This window comes from Ornithodoros turicata, chromosome 1, assembly GCF_037126465.1.
Source record: "Ornithodoros turicata isolate Travis chromosome 1, ASM3712646v1, whole genome shotgun sequence".
Taxonomy (NCBI): domain Eukaryota; kingdom Metazoa; phylum Arthropoda; class Arachnida; order Ixodida; family Argasidae; genus Ornithodoros; species Ornithodoros turicata.
Window position 1 is genome coordinate 27,365,532 of NC_088201.1, and position 21,723 is coordinate 27,387,254.

General features: G+C 42.2%; 2 protein-coding genes across 2 annotated transcripts in view; one reads left to right on the forward strand and one right to left on the reverse strand.

The window, feature by feature from the left end:
- Positions 1-1,216: 1,216 nt before the first annotated feature.
- On the reverse strand, positions 1,217-9,437 carry LOC135377746 (syntaxin-16-like). Its single transcript, XM_064610390.1, has 9 exons — positions 9,171-9,437; positions 8,951-9,039; positions 8,856-8,874; positions 6,519-6,552; positions 6,323-6,429; positions 4,967-5,132; positions 3,155-3,243; positions 2,937-3,083; positions 1,217-1,519 (listed from the first exon to the last, which is right to left on the reverse strand). The coding sequence occupies exons 1-9, from the start codon at positions 9,249-9,251 to the stop codon at positions 1,337-1,339; spliced, it is 915 nt and encodes a 304-aa protein (XP_064466460.1). The 5' UTR covers positions 9,252-9,437; the 3' UTR covers positions 1,217-1,336.
- A 387-nt stretch (positions 9,438-9,824) lies between these two features.
- The window catches only part of LOC135377747 (uncharacterized), a 30,412-nt gene continuing 18,513 nt past the window's right edge, over positions 9,825-21,723 (forward strand). The window contains exon 1 of the mRNA XM_064610391.1: positions 9,825-10,015. Coding sequence (XP_064466461.1) covers positions 9,963-10,015 — 53 coding nt within the window. The 5' untranslated portion in view covers positions 9,825-9,962. The remainder of the gene's footprint in view (positions 10,016-21,723) is intronic.

Sequence of the window (21,723 nt, forward strand, 5' to 3'; positions counted from 1 at the left end):
AACATTTTGTTTGTTCCCATTGCAATATTTCCATGTCACCCAAGCTCAAGTTCGTTTTTCAGCCACTTCAACATACACCCTTTAATATTAGCTATGAAAAGAAATGCTACATATGTAAAGTAAAATTAATCTTGCAAATTTGTAAGAATTGATCTGAATGATACAGCATTATGATCTGATCATTCACTGTCATCATGTGGGTTATGTACTGGTAAATATTGTGTATAACAGGAACGAAGCTGAAAGTGAACATCAGTAAGCATCTTCTATGACAACAGTACACACAAGCTTGGGATGTGCAACAATTTACACGAAAGCAGTATATGGAATGCTAAAAAATATTCTGAAATGAACAACACATTTCCAGTAACCTATGGAATCAAGAGCGTGAGAAATGCACCCAGTGATGTCTCTAGGATATGCATCACCCCCCTCCCCCTCCAATAACCCCTCAATCTCAGTTTTAATCTCACTTTATTTTGTATGCCCATGAACAGCACTATGCCTCAATAATGGTACACAAAAAGAACTGGTAATTAACAATTCAAGAATGATTCGTAAAAGATACAGACATTAGGATTAAAAATGTCTATGTGTGGGAAACATTATGAGAAACTGCCATCCGTGACAAAGAAGAGAAGCTGGCAAAATCTGGAATAAAAAAAGAGCGCAACTAGAGAAAGGATCCCTTTCCAAACCAGGTGATACACGTTTTCATAACAATACCATAACACATGCAGAGAAAAAAACATTGCATGCTCACAAAGGGCTCCTCATATCATTTTGAGTGTCATCAAGAGAGGAAGTGGCATTACCGGTGCAGCGAGTCACCCTCTTCCATCACGTCACCCGGTGCAGTCCGCACTCCCTAGTGACACCACTGGATCCACATCTACTACAGTAGCGGCTCATAGCATATGCTTATAACATAATGTAATGTTAGCATCATGCTCTGATATAGCTAATTAATCCCACCACTGCTACTGTTTTATACAGATATAAAAGGACAGTCAAGCGGTAGGTGCAGAGCAAAGATGTAACATTAATTATTCTTTGTGATTCATCCAACAGTAGGAACACATACTAACATTGTGCACAACAAATACATATTAAATTAACTGGTGATTTAAACATGCCAGTTAAACATTAATACAACCTCCTATACAGCTATATACAAAGGAACACCAGTGGTCAATAAATATCTTCAGGTCGTATGTACACTAATAAAGCAGCACAAGTTTTATTAGAATGTACAATGAAATCTAAATAGGCATTCACACCTTGTACATCAACATTTGTCCCATCACATATAGCACAGCTTGGTGTAATGATGTTCTCATAGTTTATAGGCAAAAAGCAAGATAATAAGGACTATAGTAGATGCTGCCATAACCAAAATACAAAGCATCTTGTGGTTCTTCTTTTGGTAGCTAGCTGCTTTCTGTAACTGCTGAAGACCTTGGTGTACTTGCACTTGTGCTGTATCTATGTTATAATCAATCCTATCCAACACAGTGCCCTGCAAAGCAATCCACATCATAGTGTAAATAACTACTGTATGAAATTGTGTAATTTAATTACACTCTTGTACATACACATAGTTATAACTATGAAAATTGCAATTGTGTCACTGTGTATAACTGACCCGTGGTGCAGCCAATATTCCAGTAATAATCTTTTTTTTTTTTTTTTTTCACGTTATGCGCTGAAGCACTCCTTCTCAGTACACTCCTATAGCATAGCTAAGGCCCTCTGTTTTCCGCGATTCCGCGGAATTTCACAGAATTCAGAAGTAATCGCGGAATCCTTCGTTTGGCACAGAATTTCACGGAATACCTTATTTTTAGGGGTGTGCGGATATTCGAATTCTCGAATTCGAATCGAATATCAATCACTCGAAGTATTCGATTCGCGAATGAAATACCCAATATTCGGGTTTCCGGATATTCGACTATTCGCCGAATACGAACGACACCTCCCGAAAGTGGGCTTCACGTGACGCTTCCCTGCATGAGGTGAAGCCTGCTTTACGAAATTGTCCATGCTGCAGGACAAACACAGACAGACTGTAGTTTAGCTTAAGATATCGTTAGTCCAAGTTTATTGTGTATACTTGGCCTGTGGAAGGGGCGGCGTCCCTCACGTGTGCGGTTTAGCGGTGGCAGTGGGGGATTTTGATTTGATGTCTGGGAGGTTGCCTTCAAAAAGTTAAGACTCTTAAATAATGTCTACATCCCAGGAACAAAAAAAACGGTGTCCTAAACATGTAACTTCCCCAATGCACGTATTGTAAACTCCTTCCTATAAAGTCCCTATAAACTCTGTAGTAGATGCTGAAAGACCTTTCAGCAGGTATAAAATGACTGCAGGTGACAGACCCCATCAGAAGAGAACACAAGATATCATGTATGTAATGCTGAGCCACAACAGTGCTTTGAATCTGTAATTTTATAAAATATTTTTTGTTCCCACATTATCCAAGGAAATAAAGTGCTTCCCGTTTCAAGCAACCGTTGACTGCTTGCCACGGAAAATCGCGGAATTTGCTAATCGGTGGCGCGGAATTTTGAATTTGACGCAGCAGAAAACCGAGGGCCTTAAGCATAGCACACACCCGCAGTGTGGCCATCACCAAATTCTCTCCCATTCATCGCTCTCGCTTCTTTGCATCATCTTCCTTGCCCTTAACAATTGTGGTTCTCCTCCTCACACCAGATCCTTCCTAATCACCGCACACAAAGCTTTACACTTTTTTTTTTTTCACAGGCCAATTATACCCACAATTAAAGTGGCAGAGATTACAGAAAAATAGGAATATGGTAGTTTGTTTTGCTTGTTCATTGACCAAGCTATCTTTTATGCAAGTACGGTAGCTTTGCAATGGGTATTATATTAGCGGTTGAAGGGATAACTAAAATGCACCTTAAAAAACATACCTGTTCTGCTACCATTGTGGCTATATCCTTAAATATGGTATTTAGATCAGCAATTGACCTCATGATGTAGTTCACCTCCTGGCTTCTTACTTTTACCATCTCTGTATTGTCTTTCAAGAAAAGTTGATCTTCAAGAAGATTCTGCTTCTGGTCATTTTAAGACGAACAAAAATTAGTACATAAAGAGGGTTAAGCATCGTTCAGCTATCCCAACTCACTGTTTCTCTAAAAGGGTCCGTTGATGTTTCTTCCATGGAGAACGGCACATCAAAAAATTTACTGGAATGCTCATCCCTTTGTTTAAGCCCTAGCAGAACGAGAAGGGATGGGACAAGGCTCAAAATCCCGGTCACTATACAGTCACCACATCAAAGTATCCAGATAGCACAATCACAAACCACAAACAGGGTACTGTGATCAGTCGCACAGAACGTCACTAAAGGTAAAGTAACATACAATATACCATGCAGGAAAGCTTCTCGAGCATGGCATAAAGTATACGGTAGACCAGCTTAAATGTGATGCAATATCTGCATTTTGACTGACACTATGCTCATCCTGGAAGTTCCTATTCTGAAAAGACCCTTTTAAGCTGCAATAACAAAGTTTAGTCCGGAGCGAGTGTTGCGTTGCTCCTCTTCTTGCCTTCGTCCGTGTGTTTTTGTGCACTTTTGATCATCAACTCAATTTTAAGCTGTCTGAAAACCTTAACATTATTGTCTGAATGTTATACCCATGGGAATTACAAAACAGCCAACCCGAATGTGGAATTATGGCTACCGCATACACATAAAATACAAGACACGGCTGAGATCCCACAAGTGAAACTTGAATGCACACCAGAGCTCGCCCTAGGCAAGCCTTGGTATCCACCCTGCCCACCATTTCATCATTGGCATCTGGAATGGCATCAACATCGCCAGACCAGGTCATCTATCACTGTCGCCGCGACTATTGTCATCTATAATTGTGTTGTAGTAAGTCTCTGGAAGTCATTCTGGCACCATCGTGGGTTCCCTCAAATAGTACAAGTTGAGAACCACTGAGACGCAATATGCTGCATCACTTTATGCTGTAGGTATCGATCAGCAGCCCTGTCAGAGGGCCTCTAAATTGGCATCTATGAATGAAATAAAGGTAAAAGTTATGTTTCTAACATGCCACCTATATTAAATTTATCCATGATAGATCAAACAAAGAATGCATACAGGAGATAGACGTACACTCTTCATTTGGTGAACTATGTGGTATCCAACTCACCCAAATTTTCATTGTTGCTAAACTTATTCACTTTTGTTTCAAACTAGGAGTTTTTGAAGTAGCTATTGTGTAAAAGCAAAATGTTGATACAGTGTCGGATCTTAACTAGTTTATCCGTACACTATTTGTAAAGCATTATTTATCCAATAACCTGGTCCCAGATTTTTGGTTGGTTATAACATTGTACCTCTCCCTTCTTGCGCATTATGTAGTGGCATGCAGATCAAATAGCACAATACACATAGTCGGATCAAGCAATTTCAGCCATTCTACATCTCTTGCCGAACATTTCCAGTGCTATTTGCAAAATTGGCTCACTCAGTACTCACACAGTATGTGAGTTGCTTCAGTATCGGGGACAAACTTCTGGACACTTTCAGACTCGGGGACCATTAATCTCCATACGAGGGTCACCACCACCACCACCACCACCAAAAGTGTTTCCAGTCACTCCAGCACAATAACTCCTTGCAAAATGCTGAGTCACCTGTCTATTCCATTATCCTCAGCCCATGGAGCTTCAAGGTCGCTCCTGAAAATTGCCACTCTATTCATACGTCACCATGATTTTTCTCAAATGTCATAGCATGAACCTCTGAACACCCACACAGTTCCTAGCGTCCGTGTCCAGGAAAAGAGCTGAGGGGGATGCACGCTTTGATGCATAAATTTCTAAATATAAATGCATACACCAAAAAGTTGCATTTTTGAGCTTTTGGGAATACAGCACTCTCTACAATGTAATACATATACAGAAGAGAAATATTTACCTTTACAATATTTTATTTGGTGATTCCGGAAATTCGATGTCAGGGACTGCAGGGCACCTGCAACAGAGCGTACAACATTCTGCGCCAAGTGTGATTCCTTAGCATTGGCTCCATGTCTTGCCCCCTGCTGAATTACAGCTAGAAGTTGTTGACAATGATTAAACAGCTGAAACAAAAATAAAGTGCAAATGCAAATGCAGGGAAAACACCTTAACCAGTCACTGACAAAAATGTGTAAGATTTCAGAGTGAATATGACATTTGTGTTCGTGTAATGGACAGAGATTAGTCTGACTTTGAACTGCCCACCCATCTACAGTTCATGCACTAGAGTAGTTCATCTCGATGTAGTAGGTGTGTGAGTCAATTTTGTAGATACTATGAAGAATTCCCTATATATGCAACATATTACGAATTATTTTTTTACCCAAAAATTCTACCACTTGATATGATGATCCATTTTAGTGCCGACCTGAGACCTTGCAAATGAATTTCAAGAGGTGTGGTATTTGCAGCATTTGCGGAAGTATGGCCAGATTGCTAATTGCAACTTACATTGACATGACTCCGTACCCAGAAAATAATTAACTGATAGCCTTTACTTGTTACCATACCTACTAGTGTTGCACTTAATGCACAAAGATGCGTTTAGTTGCATGAGGGCTCTAGGGCTTAGACAGCTGTGTTGATCTGGGGATGTGTATAAATCACTAACAATTTGATATGGTTTTTGCAGGATATATTTATGCCCTACGATCACCACATAAACTTCCATGCTGATGGGCCTGTGTTATTTAAACAGTGTGACCTACAGATGCTTCAGTGCACATGAAACCCTTGTAATTGCCTATGTTCTTTGATGCAAAAGTTCACAACTTTCACACCTTTATGATGTTGATTGCATCGTCATCAACGGCACACTAGCAGATATCACTAACACATTGCTTGCAGTACTAAAATGTTCTTATGCAGTTGATCCTGTCAATGAATGCATAGTAAACACTTGTCAATTTGTGCCTTCTTTGGTTTTGCAAACATGCCCGTTTCCTTTTTTTAACGACATTGCTTATAGTAAATTCACAGATATAGACAGTTTCAGATTATTAATAACATATTATGATGTTTCGAGGGTGTCAGAATATGTACCTATGTCAGCAAGTCACTTCCATTACTACTGCATTGTGTAACAGGAAAACAACGTCCCATATTAATAACGTAACAACGACACATAACCCATCACTTCATCCCTTATTTAGTACGCATGACCCATCACATCCCTTATTTTAGTACATCCAATTTATAATGCATGACTGTTTCATAGGAACAAGGCAACTGCTAAAATGTTACTTTTTTTTACCTGGGCTAACTCTTGCGTGATATGCTCAATCTGTTGCTCTATGGATGATGTCTCATCAAACGTTGGTCTGTTCAAATGTCGATCATGTAGCTCTGACAGCTCTTTTACTGCAATGGTAGAGGTTTGCATACATCAATACATGTCTTCACTACGAACACACACAGAGAAAATATATAGAAGCATGATTTACACTTACATTTTTCTTTTATTTTTGTCATCTGATAATTAACCTGCCAGAGAAAAAACGTGTCACAATCATAAATCACTGAAGGTTACGATGACTGGAATTTTAATGGCACACAAATCACTGGAGAAATAAATAAAGTGCAAGCGAGCTGGTGTACATTCACCAATAGCCACATTTGCTTTGAGGCTGAAAAGAGATGCAAAAGAGATGCAGACAGATATAACCAGTGAAGCTTTGTATCTACTTTGTTAAGATTGTAATTTGTCATGTTGGTACTTAGCTTCTAGAAAAACTTTGCCATTATAGAACGTGTATATATTTTCTCCATGTTTGCATCCACAAACATCATCAGCGAGTCTCCTCATGCTTTTCCTTTGGCTCTGCCATTGGCTGCCTTGCATTTTTGGGACAAACAAGCTTGCAATAAAAATACTGATATAACAAGAAAGCAAATAACTTCCCATTATTTATGTTGATGCTTCTTCCACAGAACACTTTTTTGCTGCAGAGTTACTGAATAGAATATTTGCACTCACATGCAAGACACCAGTTGTAAAACAGTTATGACATTGGTTATGCGATGGGAAACAAAGATATCTCAGTAAAGCTACACTAGTTACTGCAATTTTTATTTTATCTCACTTTTGTACATCAGGTAACTAAAACCATATTATCCACAAGCTAACTATGGAGAAAAGGGTACAACCACAAAAACAAAGTCGACCTGCAGAAACTTGAGGATGACGTAAGTGATACATCAATGTCCAAGTTGGGCAGTGGGTACTTAGTACAACTGCTCTGCATTTTATTATGGTGTGAATTATTTTAAGGTTATATTCACACTTCCTCAAACTGATGTCAGACTTATCAACTAATCTCAAATCTTGTACTGTTTTCTGGTAGTTATCCACAGTTTTCAGGTGGCCATAAATAGCTTTGCATAGATGGACTAAATCACAGCACGTAAGGATAAATAAAGGCCACACGCCAAGCACACAGCATACAATATATGTTGATACAACTCGATAACCATTCATTGCTGGAACTCTCTTCTATCGAAGAGACTTCCAGCAATGAATGGGTATCGAGTTGAGTATTGAGAGAAGAGAGAGAGAAGAATCCAGACAGGCATTCTTATTTCAAATTATGATTCAAGACTAGAACTGCAATGCAAAGCACTAAAACATTAAGAAAAATGTTGCTCACTTGCAATCATGTAACTAGAAGATGTGACACCCCAGTTGTGATCAGATATATCAAACAACTCTTTGCATCAACAAGAACTATCTTATCTAAATTTCACAGGGACTCTTGCATGAGAGAAGGCAATATACGTAGGCTGCAAAACATGTGGCATACAGGTGCATAGTAACTATGTATAAACAAAAAAAAAGGAACACCCAACAGATGCCAAAATCAAAGCTGTCATAAATTAGCGGGCATCCAAAGAGTCACCCTCAACATCTTCCCTCCAAGCTGTTATTGCTTATTTTAGGGTCTGACTTTTTTTGGTTAAACGTGATTCCTCTCAATTATTCCCTCCCAAATCAGTTTAGAACCAATTCGGGTTAAACGCGATTTCTCCACGAATTCCAATGACGTGTCAGGTTTTACCACGTATCACGTGCACTATTTGCTAGCAATTTATGTGAATGTGTGATGCAGGTATTATTTGAGTGCGTCAATAAGTATGCGAAGCACATTTGATGTTGCAACATGTGATGCTGGTCGCTATAAATCACGAGGTATATATGTTTGACCAATGTATATGCACTTTAACTGCAAGCAGCCTGCTGGAGAGAAAGCCACACGTAATACCCAGAATGTATCAGTAGCACCCGATTTCACCCTAAATTACAGATTTAAAAACAGCACTCCATTTTTTCCCTCCAGAATCCAGTAAAGGCATTTAACCAGAAAAAGTCAGACCTTACATATCTTGTAGAACAACTGGGGTCATTCTGAGCTTCATGCTCTATGGTGTTGCTGTACAAAAGGATTTTTTTACATATTATTATGGCATGTGGCACACATAATAAGTGTCAAATACTAAATCATAACCTCTTTGCAAAATTAACGTGCCTGTGCATAGTTCTAATTTGAATGTCTCAAGTTCTTGAGTGGCTACCACCTACATCCAACCCTGTATAGACTCTTTAGCACCCACAACGTAGATATTGTACCATGTAGTGCCATATCATGTGAAACAGCTTGTTGCAGCATGAAATGACCAGCAATGTGTACAACCTCTCGAAGCGATATGTTAAGCGCCTTACAACCATTATTTTTTTAAAGGCTGCCCTGTAAACACATTATACCAGTCGTTTATTCGAATTGTACACGTACCTCCTCCAAGGCATCCAACCTGTGTGAGAGGAAAAGAATGAGCAGCAATATCGCATTTACAGCATAATAAAACAATCGCTCTAGAGGATACGTACCATCTTGGTGGACTTGTTGCACCTCTAAGTTCCCCGAGGCCCATTTCCACATCTTGATCACTTACAAGAGCGACAGTGTCTTCTTGAGCCTTCAACAACAATATGTCCACAGTCATTACACTTCAAACCTTCTACAAACAAGCATATTTTTGAGGTACCGCAAAAGGGCGACAGTTTTACACAAATATCCCGCGCAAAAGCGCGTAAGCTGCACAATTACCTGTTCTGCAAAAATGTGTTTGCTCTGAAGGGAGTTGTTCCTCATAAGGATGAACACTTCTGTTAAACTTCTAGTCGCCATGAACCAACACCTTGCTGAACTCAAAATACGAAGATAATTCCATGAACGACCAAAAAATCAAATGTGAGAGTCCGGAAATCAGCCCTTCCGGACCAAAGTGAACATCGTTCCTAGCTTTGCGACTTGCCGAACGAAGTAACTACGAACGCCATATTAGTTCTTCTGCCATTGGCGGAAGCAGACGACGTGCAAGATGTCGCGGAATGTGACCGTATTCATAAAATTATTTGGTTGTCCCTATAACAATCAAAAAGAACAAAAGAACAGTCGTGAAAAGATGCTTACAACGATAGCATTCGAAATGTGGCAAATAAAGTCTAAATATCATTAGGTGGTCATTTGCATACTTATTTGTCATATTTCGTTTCGTCGACGTAAAATATAGGTCTCAGCGATTTTGGTTCGTGTGTTAGCTATGCAAAATGTCGCACACACGAATCTTGCGATATATAAAAAGAATTAGATTCTCATATTGTGTTGAGCTTTGTAATGTTCTACAATGATGGGAACAATGAGACTTCTCGTAGACATACGCGCATCTGCACACTTGTTGACGAACTACATGCTCTGCTTTCAGTAGTACGTAGTACGACGGTAGGACGACGGCACCCGGCGGGAGGTATGAGTTGTTTGTGACCTCGCTGCTAAATTCTGTGTAGTCAACAATCTAGACTTCATGAGTAATCGTTGAAATTATATGACCTCGACAATATGCAAACATCAAAGAAACAGGAACGTGACACGGAATTCTGCGGTTCCACTGGGTGAGTCTAGCTCCTTAGCTTTACAATATTTTGTTGTGTTGACATTGCACTGCATTTACATTATCGTCGCTAGTATTAAAAGCATACGTATAAAGGAACAGCACCGTCCCTACGTTCAACTATAGATTCCGTGTTACGGTGTGTGCGAGTTACAATACATATTCGAGGTTCTACGCGATGGAGCATTTCTCTTGGCGTCGAAGAATCTTATTTCTGATCTCATGTTTCAACGACACGTTTGCATATCTCCGGCTCGCATTGTTACACACGTAATAGAACAAATACGAATTTCTCTGCAGTTCAAGGTTGTCTCGTCGTGTGCAGCTCCCTGTAATTAAGCACCTCACTGATAAGAGACTTACTAGCCACCCCCTATGCTCCTGAACTTTCAGTACGTTTTGCTGTTTGGCGTTCCCTTCAACCATCTAAGCTTTTTAAAAAGAGAGAGAGAGAAACTGGCTGCGCTACTTTTCGGTATTTCTCTTTCTTTTTTTTTCATTTTTTTTTTTTTCATTTGCGGTTGGTCATGAACGGGACCCATTATAAAGTGCACACTTGTACCACTGTGGTCAGTGTGGTTCGATTAAGCCTAGGCGTAATTGGCGCTGTTGCTCCCAAACGTCGATCTGGGAGTGAGGAGCAAGTTTGAAGTTTAATAGTTTTGTATCATTAATTAAGATTTTATCTGTTGAAATATTTGGACAGCGTTTTGGTCACACCTCACAACGTAATGCCTAGATTGCGTTTCATGGTTACTTTGGGCGCCGATTTCAACTTCTTACGTTGCCGACACGTTTTGCACTCCCCGGCATTGCACTTGACCGTGGCCATTCGTCTGGGTAAATTAACGCACGCGATAGGGGCGATAGTGAATTTCTCGTAGCAGTGGCGCGGTCACGCCGGCGGGAAACTGGTATCACATGGGTCGACATTTATTGCAACTCCCGTACAGTTGCAGCTAGGTGTATGATTTTTTCATAAAAGGAATTATCTGTCGTTTGAGACTTTTGACTCGTGATTGTTTCCCAGCGGGACAGTGGTAATCGCAAGCACGGGAGAGGGGTGTCATTATTACAGTTAGTTAACCACCGGCTTGGGCGAGAGTCTCGCTCGTTGCTGGTAGCCAGGGTCGTGCTGAACAAGGTGGTCGGTTCGAATCTTACCAACGGCTGTGCTGTATGAGGTTTTCCCTGGGTTTTCCCGAAGACTTTCCAGACGAGTACCGGCGCAGTTTCCCCTGAAGTCTGCCCAGGAGGACGCATACTAACCCCACTGTCCTCCACTCCTTCCTGCTGTCTCCATCTGTCCACATCTGGACGCCGCTTGTAGCAGCAATTGCTTCGCGGCGCTAACACGGAATAAAAAAGATTACAGTTACGTTATAGCAAGCTTTATGTATCATTGCAACCATGTATCTGAGGCTGGAATGACGATGCCCCGCCCATTATAGGGGGTGCACAGGAAAGAAAGGTTGAGGATAAAAAAGGGTTAAAACTTGGGCTGGTTGGTAACTCATAGTTAAAAAGATAAAACCCTCAGTGTAGGGAAAGCCGAGGACGATGCACAAAAAAAAAAAAAAAAAAAGACGACACAGCACTGATCGTAGGGTAGGGGATGTCGCCGAACTTTTTTTTTAGGGGGGGGGGGGGGTATAAATCACTACTCGGGGTCGGTGGATGTTAGGTAATGTGTCGCGTCATCCACAATCGGTCTAACCGAAGGACGTCGGTCAAATATGTGATAAGCGGGGCATTTACTGATAAAATAGCATATACGCAGCCATGATGGTGAACAAGATCTATTGTGAATAGGGCCCAGGAATTCATGCAAAATGCATATTTTTAGAATGCGTTCTAATGGACGCCCTAACGTTTCTCCGCACATTACCAATCAGCACGACACAAATCTACAGTATTTCGTGCGTCATATAATTTCATATTTCTAACTGATCGTCATGTAATATGACAGTTGCGTATCATGTCATATTTCGGCGCCATTTGATTGCATATTATGTCATATTTCGAAGCTATTTGTGCGATTTTCATAACGTTTGCCGCGCCCTGTTTTTCTTTTCTTTTTTTTTTTGTCTCTTTTTTGCCACTGCTCACGTTATTTCAAAAGGGAGGTCATGGGACCAAAACCCGTCTTCCAGCCAGCTACCCATCTAGGCTACGGTGCTTTTAGGATGCTTCGTGCTACGGAATCAGTGGGTTCAGCTGGCACAGCACCGAGAACGAACTTCTCCAAACGGAACGCACGACAAGTAGCCAGCGAGTTGAAAAAGAAAGAAAGATTACGCAAGCATCCTTGTGTCCCCTCCCAACACCTTTTTGAAGACATTGGCCAGAAAAATAACTCAGCTGCCAGTCGCGCTAATTTCTAGTTTCTTCCTACTTGCATGAAAAGTTTGAGTCTGGAAACCTGTCTCTCGGAGATGCTAGAAGTTGTTCTTGATATTTCTTTTTTTTTTTTTTTTTTTATGTAAGGGACTCAAAGTTCCTATAGCTAGGTAGCTAGCGAATTTGCCGGAATAACATCCAGCGACAAAGAGCGCACATTTTCCAGAGTTGTTTGATTTCATGGCTTTCTTGAGTGGTGTAGAGTGCCAAGGGAGGCAATAAAGAAGAGAGCGAAGGGGACACGAGCCTCATTCTGTTCCTAACAAGGGAACATTCTTACAACTGACAAAACAGGAAGTTTTTAATCATCCCATGTAAAAACGCGCATGTATACAGGGTGTCCCAGAAAACGTGTCATTGAATTATAATAAAAAAACTACACCACCTAGAATCATGCGGTCAACGGCATTTGTTCTTACTAGGTTTTTGCCACCTCCTGATGTGAAGGGCGTGTAACGTAAGTTTAATTATGTAAATTTTTGCGAACTGAAGTCTGAAATTTGCCAAGTAAAGGTCACTTTTTTACCCCACCAATGTGAAGAGCGTGTCTAATATACTCAAATTAATGATAATTGACAGGGATATTCAGGAGCTATCCCATCGGAAAAAATAGCCGAACATCATGCTCTATGGAGATCGCACAGAATAGCGCCCGATGAGCTAGGGGTCTAATATGAGTGGTGACAATGATGAGTGATGACGATGAGAGATGACGGGAATGATCGGAGCGGCGATGGCGATGCTGAACGTGATCGTGATGGTGGGAATACATACAGAGTATTCCGGAAAATGTGCCATTGAGTTATAATAAAAACCACACCACCTAGAATCATGCGGTCAACGGTATTTGTTCTTACTTGGTTTTTGCCACCTGATGTGAATGTCATGCAGCGTAAGTTTTATTATGTAAATTTTTGCGAACTGAACTCTGAAATTTGCCAAGTAAAGGTCACTTTTTTACACCACCAATGTGAAGAGCGTGTCTAATATACTCAAATTAATGATAATTGACAGGGATATTCAGGAGCTATCCCATCGGAAAAAATAGCCGAACATCATGCTCTATGGAGATCGCACAGAATAGCGCCCGATGAGCTAGGGGTCTAATATGAGTGGTGACAATGATGAGTGATGACGATGAGAGATGACGGGAATGATCGGAGCGGCGATGGCGATGCTGAACGTGATCGTGATGGTGGGAATACATACAGAGTATTCCGGAAAATGTGCCATTGAGTTATAATAAAAACCACACCACCTAGAATCATGCGGTCAACGGTATTTGTTCTTACTTGGTTTTTGCCACCTGATGTGAATGTCATGCAGCGTAAGTTTTATTATGTAAATTTTTGCGAACTGAACTCTGAAATTTGCCAAGTAAAGGTCACTTTTTTACACCACCAATGTGAAGAGCGTGTCTAATATACTCAAATTAATGATAATTGACAGGGATATTCAGGAGCTATCCCATCGGAAAAAATAGCCGAACATCATGCTCTATGGAGATCGCACAGAATAGCGCCCGATGAGCTAGGGGTCTAATATGAGTGGTGACAATGATGAGTGATGACGATGAGAGATGACGGGAATGATCGGAGCGGCGATGGCGATGCTGAACGTGATCGTGATGGTGGGAATACATACAGAGTATTCCGGAAAATGTGCCATTGAGTTATAATAAAAACCACACCACCTAGAATCATGCGGTCAACGGTATTTGTTCTTACTTGGTTTTTGCCACCTGATGTGAATGTCATGCAGCGTAAGTTTTATTATGTAAATTTTTGCGAACTGAACTCTGAAATTTGCCAAGTAAAGGTCACTTTTTTACACCACCAATGGGAAGAGCGTTCCGAATTTACTCAAATTAATGATAACTGACAGGGATATTCAGGGGCTATCCCATCAGAAAAAATAGCTGAGCATCATGCTCTACGGAGCTAGCGCGCGACAAATTTTTCAGCGCAATCCTTGTCAGTCCGACGAAAGGAGGTTGGAAACCCAGCCCACACCTGCAACGCAGAAAGAGATAACACAGGTATGGCTTATCGCGTCCGACTTTCGCTGGGATCGCACTTTCCCTCTCCCTATTTCAGGAACTGTCACTTTTTCTACTATCACTCTGTGGGCTGGGTTTGGAACCTCCTTTCGTCGGACCGAGAGCGATTGCGCTCAAAATGTTGTCGCGCGTTATGGTTCGGTGCTACGAAAAGCATGATGTTCGGCTATTTTTTCCGATGGGATAGCTCGTGAATATCACTGTCAATTATCATGAACTTGAGTCAATTCGGCACGCTCTTCATATTGGTGGGGTAAAAAAGTGACCTTTACTTGGCAAATTTCCGAGTTCAGTTCGCAAATATTTACATAATTAAACTTACGATACATGACATTCACATCAGGAGTTGGCAAAAACCTAGTAAGAACAAATGCCGTTGACCGCATGATTCTAGATGGCGTAGTTTTTTTTTTTTTTTTGTAATTCAATGACACGTAGGGGTATGGTGGCATACTGCAATGACCAAAGAGGAGTACCTCAGTGTGCAAGCGTTAACGTACGCTCCAGCTTCCAATAAGGAATGTGCATTTTCATTTGTAGAACGTCTTTGTAGACAATTTATGTATTTCTACTGTTTCAGGGTACGCAAAAGCTTCCGTAGCAACAATCACTGCATCATAACATGCATGAAGACCGAGAGACACGGACACAGAAAGGGGGGGGGGGGGGGACGACACACGCAAGTTCTCAGACACAGCAATGACTCCAAAGCAAGAACTTGCGTGTGTCGTCTCTCGGCAGCTAGTTGCTTCGCGGTGCTAACACGCAATAAAAAAAAAAAAGAAAAAAATCTACATCACCTAGCCTGCACCCTTTCCCTGGTTTCATCATCACATTTCTACATATTTGTGCATATTTAGACGTTTCGCGCCGCATATTTTGGAAGGTTTTTGCGCATAAAGTCCCGGACCCTAATGATGACGAAACCTGAGCTTGGGCACAATAACTGCACGGACGTAACAGCACAACACGAGCCATCGTCGGTACATTTACATTCGATGTGTAAAGATTCCCATATTTGCTGCTTTTATGGAGTTTTTTGCCTTTCTGGCCGATATATATATAGATTTTTTTTTTTTGCAGGGGGGGGGTGCAATTTTCGTTTTCTCTTCTCTGTTTTCGGGGGGGGGGGGGGGTTGCTAGGAAAATCCCTGCCTGGGCTCTCGACTGTGTCACTTCATCCTCTGCCTTTCTTTCGACGAAGTGACAACTACTTTATTTTGGCTTTGGAGAGTGGGGAGGTTCATCGCCCCAGGCGATACTCTACCCCATTGCTGGTGGGAATGTGGGGAATAAACTAACGTGCCCCTTAACAATAACGATCGAAGTCCGATGGTGTCCAGAAATGTCAGAAGAGCTTTGAGCGCAGAGCGTTGCTGGGCTGGATTAGGCCAGGGATCAAGCAATTTCGATAGGGAGAAGGGGCGGGAGTCCAGCTGACGAAGAGACTCGGAGAGTGTGGTTCGGGAAGGTTGGTAGTGGGGGCAATGAAGAATATGCTCCAGATCCTCAAGAACACCACAGTGGGAGCAGGTGGGAGAGTCAACTTGTCTCAAGCGGAACGCCACTGAGCTGTAAAGGCCACATTGAGGCGCATTCGGTGGATTAATGCAGCATCTGGACGAGAGGTGTTTCGTGGCATGCGGAAAGCGAGCGTTGGATCAACTCTGCTCAACATAGAGGGGGAAAGAATGTCGGTTTTCCATTGGCGGGAAGCCAGGGGTGTCACTAGGCGTCGCAGAATTTAACGGCGGTCTCCTCTCAGCAGAACAATACTGGTTCGTTTCCGATACGAGAGTGCTGCTTCTGCGGCGCTGTCGGCCTGCTCGTTCCCCACGACACCACAATGGGCTGGAACCCACTGGAGAGCTAGCCTGTGGCCTGCTGCGTAGATAGTGTTGTAAGCCATTAACACATCTGTGACTAGGGGTGCGGATGGGCCTCGTATGCCGGAATTTTCAATTGCTTGAAGTGCAGATTTGGAGTCCGAAGACTGCCCATTCCCGCGGTGTAAAATCAGCGATGTGTTGTAGAAAGAAAAGCATGGCATAGAGTTCCGCAGCTGAGGAGGAGGAAGTGATGTGCAGTGGTAACATTGCATTTCGTTGCTCTTGTCCATATCCGCAAGGCCGGCGAGTGGGGATGGCGGCCCGGGGCCCGGACCTCTGGAGGGGCCCGCACGGCTCAAGGCCCGTCGTCATATAAAGAGGAAATACTTTGACTATGTTGTCGAGACGTGAGGAGGGGGCCCGGGGATGACCCGTCCCCAGGGCCCGTAATTTCTCTCGCCGGCCCTGCATATTCGGCTGGAATTGCCATGAAAAAAAAAAAATCGTTATCTGTCGTATTTCTTTCTTGTTTGAAAACAACCTTTTTATAGGATAGTCGATAAGAGCCCTTGAGCAGTCTCACGATAAACACGCATGAATAGGCTCGTGCGGTTGCAGTGGTGGCTGTTTCGATGGTATTGTTGAGAGTTTTTCTTTTTGCTTCAGCATCTTGGCTGTGCCGCTCATTTTATACTGCACCTTTTCTTGTTTGGCGTCGCGCGAAATTGTCTGCGAGTTCGATATGCAGGATTCATACGGCTTCTTTTTCAGGGTTCACATTCGGAGAAAAAATCGGCAAATCGATTCAATTGATTGTTAATCGCAACTGTGTGTAGGCGCCCAAATATGACCTGCATAGCATCATCTCTGCGTTGCACACTGCATTTAGAAGGCATGAAAGCGTGGCTTTGAAAGTAGTCTGAGTATTGAGAAGAACACCACAATGACAAGAAAAACGTGCACTTGTTCGACAGCAGCTGCCATGATTCGTTATGGATTTTTGCCACGGTGCCACCAGTTCGCCCGCTTTTTAACAGCGGCGTAGCCAGAGCGGAGCGGGCATTATTACTCGTTGGACAGAAGACGTGTGTCTGTCGTCTTTCCGACGTCGTTTAAATAAACATGCCTGGCTGGTGTTAACTTCACAAGTTAACTTCGTGCAGCTCTAGGTTAGGTTGGTTAGGTTAGGAAACGGAGTCTAATTCCTCGTACCACTGACCATCCGACGGACCCCGCTGCATAAAGAATCGGGTCCGTCCGACGGACCTCTAGACACAGCCCTTGGCGAGCTCGTTTCGCTCGAAATCGACATATCATATTTCGAGCGAATAGCATATTTCGAGTTATGGATATTTACAGAGTTACTCGTATTTTGTCGTGCCAGTCTGCAGCGGACACGGACGCACCTACGAGGAGCTCATCGCGTCGAGCAACCGATCGGCTCGCGCGACGTTTCCGTGACACCTCATTCAGATATGGCTCATTGCAACATGCATGCATTGTGCTGTATGTCAGTGTTGAGAAAAGAGAATGATCTTTTTGCGTTTCATAGTTGGTACGATACAAACCCTTGAACACACTTCAACGTCGAGCTCTTGATGTCTGAGAACAGAGAGCATCTACAATTGAAATTGTTCAAATTTATATAATGTTCTTAGGCTCCTTGAGGCTTGTGTTGTGTTTGTCTGTTTGTGTGCTTCAGCCTCAGAACAGTTACTTTCCAAGGAACATCTGCCATTCCGGTTGTTTTTTGTACGTGACCTTACAAGTAGGATTCGGATCCCAAAGTCCCGGGATTTCGCAAGGCCAAATCCCAAGCTTTCCGGGTAATAAATTTTGGCTTTCTTGACAATTAATACTAGGTTGTACAGAGTGAGTGTTGGTTTCAAGTGTCCCTTCCCCAAAAAATATCATTTGCAATCCGAAACCGAACCACAAGACAAAGGTGTTAGCTGCCAACTCATGTGAACCACACAAGCTGTAGCTGAGAGCAGCCCTCAAGTAGCATGAAAACTCCATCCGCAAGGCTACACAAAATACTGCCAGAATTTCTCTCTCTCTCCTTGATTATCCCTTTTCTTCTTCTTTTTTTTCTTCTTCCACTAGAATGTTCTGTGGGGATGACCAGAAACACGCACTGTATCGCAATTTGTAATGGGATGGGTGTGCAGGTGGATACTGTCCTATACGGCCGTGGACAGTAGCGAACAAGTCCCGGTCCCGTCCTGGGATTCCGGGATTGTAAAACCGGCTCGGGATTTTGAACCCTACTCACCAGTGATGTTGCAGTCGGATCAGTTTTGGTGTTTGCAGTGTCGATTTGGTCTATTACCCGCATAGCTGTAAGACTCCAGGTTCACATAACTGAAAATAATCATCTCTTACATTATCAGCTATAACTTAGGGCGAATTATCGAAACCCAGCTTGCTAAGTGAGAAGTTCGCTGTGCTAAAACCACTGCAAGGTTGTTGCAGCTGCGTGATATGTGTGTAGGGATGCACACATGAACATTCATATGAAGCAGCAATCACTTTATTGTGCACCTTCTCCTGCGACGTTTTGGACGTTTTCCTTAGGTAATGCAATTTACTCGATGTAGTCGGCATCTGCCCCAAGTGTCATGGGTCTATTCATAGAAGCAGAAATGGAGGTTTACACTGGATATCAATGCAAGTGTCATTGGTGCGGGTACCTTGTCTGAACAGCACCTGAGATTCAAGGTTCAAACATTGAGTGTTTATTTATTTAAGTACGTTAAAGACCCCCAGGGGGTATTACATAACGGAGTGGAGATAAGCTCATAAGAAAAGTACAATAGAAACGTATAACAAAAATATTATTTATTTAAGTACGTTCTTCGTACGTGTTCTGGGGAGTACATAGTGTACTATGTGAGTGTCCTGTGGCCATGTACTGCAACAAGGAGAACGCGTTATATTTGTGGTGAAGGGCAAGGGACTTACATTGTTAGGCAGACTGTGGATGAAGGAACGTGTAATCTCCTTATTGCCACAAAAAGAAGTTCAAGCCAGGTTCTGGCTACTGTTACAGAACGTTTGGGTAATCAGGCATATTAATAGATATACTAGGTGTTTCACGAAGGTCCCCCGGCTGAATAATTCGTAAACAGGTGGCGTGATTGAACAGCTTTCTTTGCAGCGAGCATCGCTGAAACACCGGCCAAGAACTGAGCAGTGAGCAGCTCATTTGCATATGCTGATTAACTAAAAATAAAACTCTTAACTTTTGAATTTTACTTCGGACGGTTTCAGAACCTTTGTTTTACCAATTGGGACATTCAGTGAAACATATTCGAGGAAAAAACCCGCGTCGACACTTACTGATTTTTTCCAGTAATTAATTGGTTTTGGTTTACATATTTCTTGCGTGGAGCAGCCTACCAATGCGCTCTTTCGCTCAGCTATCCGGCTGCCAATTACGTGTTGATCCGCCTGGTTCACACGCGTTGGTGACAGAAGATAAGGAACAGACAGAAGAGATGCTTAGATGCATTCATTGTCGTCACGACAAAGGCATGCTCTGTGGCTGTTCCTTATCTTTCATCACCCCCGTGTGCGAATCGGGCGGACAAACACATAACTGGCAGCCAGATAGCTGGGCGTATGCAGTGGTGTAGAAAAAATAGTCTATAAATCCTCCTATATGTAACAAGGCGTGCACCGGCCAGACCACTCGTCGTGTGAACACTATATTAGCTGAGCACAACAGAAAAAACAATGAACAGAGCAGACTTTATGAGCATGTAAAATCATCTTCAGAAGGCGTACCATGCTTTGAAAAACATGTATTCTGAAAGGATGTATGGGTAAGGGCGCTCTTTTGTTAGAGGAAGCTAGACACATAAAAAAACCTTGGAGACAAATGTATAAGTTAGGCTCTGTTTAATTCAGATCAGTTTTTGGAAGGACCTGTTCCAAGATAGGCGAAAGTTAGATAAAATCTATTGCATTTGCACGTGTGGTCCGGTTGTTGACAAAAAACCTGATATAAACTGGTCGTCATCTTGTCAATAAACTCATTTGTTGAAAGTTCAGTGCTGTTTATTGTGTTCATCCTTTTTCGTCGCTTTTAGGGACTGCACTGCAAGGGTTTTACCGCTTTTATCATGAATTACAACCAATAAGCCCGGATTCTTAGACTTCTGGATCTTTTTCCCTGTGCCTCGTTCCCCATGTCGCCAACAGCTTTCAGAACACCTCGGTGTCTTATAGCCTTCAGCAGTGTGTAGGGACCTAAAAACTGGGTTTGGATTCCTCGTAGACTGACGCACAAGGATGTCGTCCCCAACTTGGTATTAGTATGCTGGAGTTCTAGAATCTGTCGAAATTCTGTTCTGGCCGTAACCAGTATGCTGTGCTCCTTTGCTCGTGTCTACATTAACTTACGAATTAGCATCAACGAAATGTTTCTACTAAGTAGCACTGCTTATTGCTGATCCAAAGTTTTCTTTCTTTTTATCAGTTTTGCTTGGTATGTTTGGGATAAGTTTACGGAGTGAACCGCCTGACCGCTCATAAGCTTAAATTTTGATAAGAGTACATGCTCATGTGTACAGCCATCATGTGAACAAAAATTCTGAGAAACATCACATGAGGATAGTTGCTATAAAATGAGAAAAGGAAACAATATAATGTATGTCAATATATAGTATATATATGTGTATGTATACAGGGTGTGTTTTTTTAGGCGCCACACATTTTTAATTAAAAATCTATGAGAGCCCCAGATATGCCGTTTGGGCGTCTAACATGCCTGGCCTGGCGGACATCTTTCCTAGCCGGTTGCATCAGTGTTCAGTGACTAATCAACTAAAATCCGATAATTGACTTATTAATGAATGAGTTTTAGGAAAAACTGAGATGGCAGAATTAAAAACCGTCATAGTCTAAAGCTATTCCAGCTGTCAGCGATTTCGAAATGTTTCTGTGCTTCAAGATACGAGCAGTTTTTGTTTGCTATGCAAATGAGCCGCAACCGAAACTGTGCGCTCAAGTTGCGCTGAAATGGACGTTCCCATTTTTCCTTCGGGGGCCAAAGGCTGTAACAACTGTGACACACGTGACATCGAGGCCTTCGGTGAGGGTTTAACCAGGGAAGGGTAACGGTAATGGTAACGGAAACAGAAACGGTATATTACCGAAATTGGAGATGGTAACTATAACTGAAACGGAAACGCATACCGGTCCTCCATTACCGGAAACAGAAACGGAAACTAAAATTATCGTCCGGTATTGAATTCTGGTAGTGGCTATTCCTGTTGCGTGTGTGTTGTTGTGACTTTTCATTTTATTTTTGTACTTTGATGGCTCCATTCCCTGTGATGCTCTAAATACTACGCGTGAGCGTGGAGAGAAAGCGCAATATTGGATCTCGAGGGTGCATATTCGCTTACCAGTCCT

Bases quoted from the DNA above. Each gene is read 5' to 3' on its own strand.
- LOC135377746 (XM_064610390.1), bottom strand. From the start codon at position 9,251: ATGGCGACTAGAAGTTTAACAGAAGTGTTCATCCTTATGAGGAACAAC. The intron at 9,040-9,170 runs GTAATTGTGCAG...TTGTTGTTGAAG, and splicing joins AACACATTTTTGCAGAACAG to GCTCAAGAAGACACTGTCGC. The intron at 3,084-3,154 runs GTGAGTTGGGAT...TAAAATGACCAG, and splicing joins CGGACCCTTTTAGAGAAACA to AAGCAGAATCTTCTTGAAGA.